The 1,611-nt window shown below is 34.0% G+C and overlaps 1 protein-coding gene across 1 annotated transcript; it reads right to left on the minus strand.

The window, feature by feature from the left end:
* Window positions 1-312: 312 nt before the first annotated feature.
* On the minus strand, window positions 313-896 carry LOC18037395 (mavicyanin). Its single transcript, XM_006426842.2, has 2 exons — window positions 755-896; window positions 313-659 (listed from the first exon to the last, which is right to left on the minus strand). The coding sequence occupies exons 1-2, from the start codon at window positions 894-896 to the stop codon at window positions 313-315; spliced, it is 489 nt and encodes a 162-aa protein (XP_006426905.2).
* Window positions 897-1,611: the final 715 nt, after the last annotated feature.

The raw sequence follows: 1,611 nt of genomic DNA on the forward strand, positions 1-1,611 counted from the left end.
GCAGCTGCATATGTAATGTACATGTTATGCTAGCAACTATTTATAAGAAATTAATTATTGGAAAACAACTTGTTGATAATAAGGGAAGAAGATCACCACGACCAATGGAAATCTTCACTCAGAACTGATAAATCAAACATATATGTAAAGAAAATCTCAATACTTTATCAGTAAACTAACAAAATGTTCAAAATATAAGGATATCATAAATTCTCAAACAAATGATTCCAACAACTGGAATTAATCTAATAATAGAAATGAAACCAAATAACAAATATCATAATGATCACATCATAAATAATATATATATAGCTAGGTTATGGTAACAATAATAAGAGACATAAGGACTGAATATAGCAATGTCACTGAGACAAGTGATCCTGAACTTGGAAGCGGGCCCGGCGCTAAATATGAGTCCGGCGGGACAGCAATTGCCGGCGGTGATTGCGAGATCGGGTGCAGACCCATCACTTCAACGAGCAGTCGCTGGCCATTTTTGCAGTGATCAGGTGTGCCGCTAATGAAGTAGAAAGGCCCTGGCCTGTCAAGCTTGAACACACTCTTGCCGTTGTTGAATGCAACTGTTGCGTTACTTGAATTGCAGTGGTAGTAGCCCCATTTGTCCACTTCAAGTACTGAATCATTCTTGTACTCAAAGGCTGAACAATTTCCCCCAATAGAATTAATTTGAGCGTTATTAATTAATGCTTGAATATAGAAGATGATCAAGAGAAGAAATAAAAGAATAACTTACAAAGAGAGTCGCCAACATGAAACCTATTTCTTGTAGCCCACTGAGAATACGTGGCGGTATTGTTGTGGCCAGGCTCTTGCCAACCAAAATCATCACCCACTTTAAAATCCTTCACTGCTTCAACACCAAACCCATCATTCATGGAGACTAATGTCAATAATAAGAGCACACAAGTGCCATGGAAACTCAAAAGCGATGACCACATTTTTGTCTGCTTCATTTTCTTTAATTTTCCTCTTATAAACTTCAAAGCAACAATAATGGTAATAACTTGTAACATATGACTGAAGATGAATATATATACGATAGACAATCAAGAGAGTGGGTTGTGGCGGTTTTAGGCAGTTATCTACCGTTAAGGAGAACGTGTGTGTGTGTGCCACGAAGGTGTGGCGGTTAAAATTTTGTAGTTTTGCTCTGGAATGTTAATTCTTTATAAAGTGAAAGAAGAATTGGTCAAAAATGATTTAAAAAGAAATCATGTGAAAATTCTCATGACTTTTCTTAATTGGAAAACTTTAAACTTTTTTTTTTAAAGAGGATAGAAAAGTTTTTTGTGTTCCAACTTATTACTAAATCTTACATCAGGATGTATACGGAGAAGTTGTTAGGATCTATCTGTAAGTCCAATATTTTGTATAGTGAGTTTGTCTTTTTTTCATTTTTAATTAATAATAAAAGAATTTGTGATCTATAGCAACAATTTTGTATCATGTAACTCTTGTAAAATAGTCTCTTCCCTCAAATAATAAGAAAGTTATCAAAATTGCAATAACACGAAGTTTCTAAATTTTTATTTTTGAAAATCTCAACAGACTACCTTCAAACTTTAAGAGATTAAAAATTTGATTTAAACT

The sequence above is a fragment of the Citrus clementina genome, unplaced genomic scaffold (genome assembly GCF_000493195.1).
Source record: "Citrus clementina cultivar Clemenules unplaced genomic scaffold, Citrus_clementina_v1.0 scaffold_7, whole genome shotgun sequence".
Classification (NCBI taxonomy): domain Eukaryota; kingdom Viridiplantae; phylum Streptophyta; class Magnoliopsida; order Sapindales; family Rutaceae; genus Citrus; species Citrus x clementina.

What these genes read in the sequence shown, in the direction of transcription:
- LOC18037395 (XM_006426842.2), bottom strand. Translation starts at nt 896, where the DNA reads ATGAATGATGGGTTTGGTGTTGAAGCAGTGAAGGATTTTAAAGTGGGT. An exon ending in TCATGTTGGCGACTCTCTTT is followed by an intron (nt 660 to 754) that starts GTAAGTTATTCT and finishes GAAATTGTTCAG; the next exon opens with CCTTTGAGTACAAGAATGAT.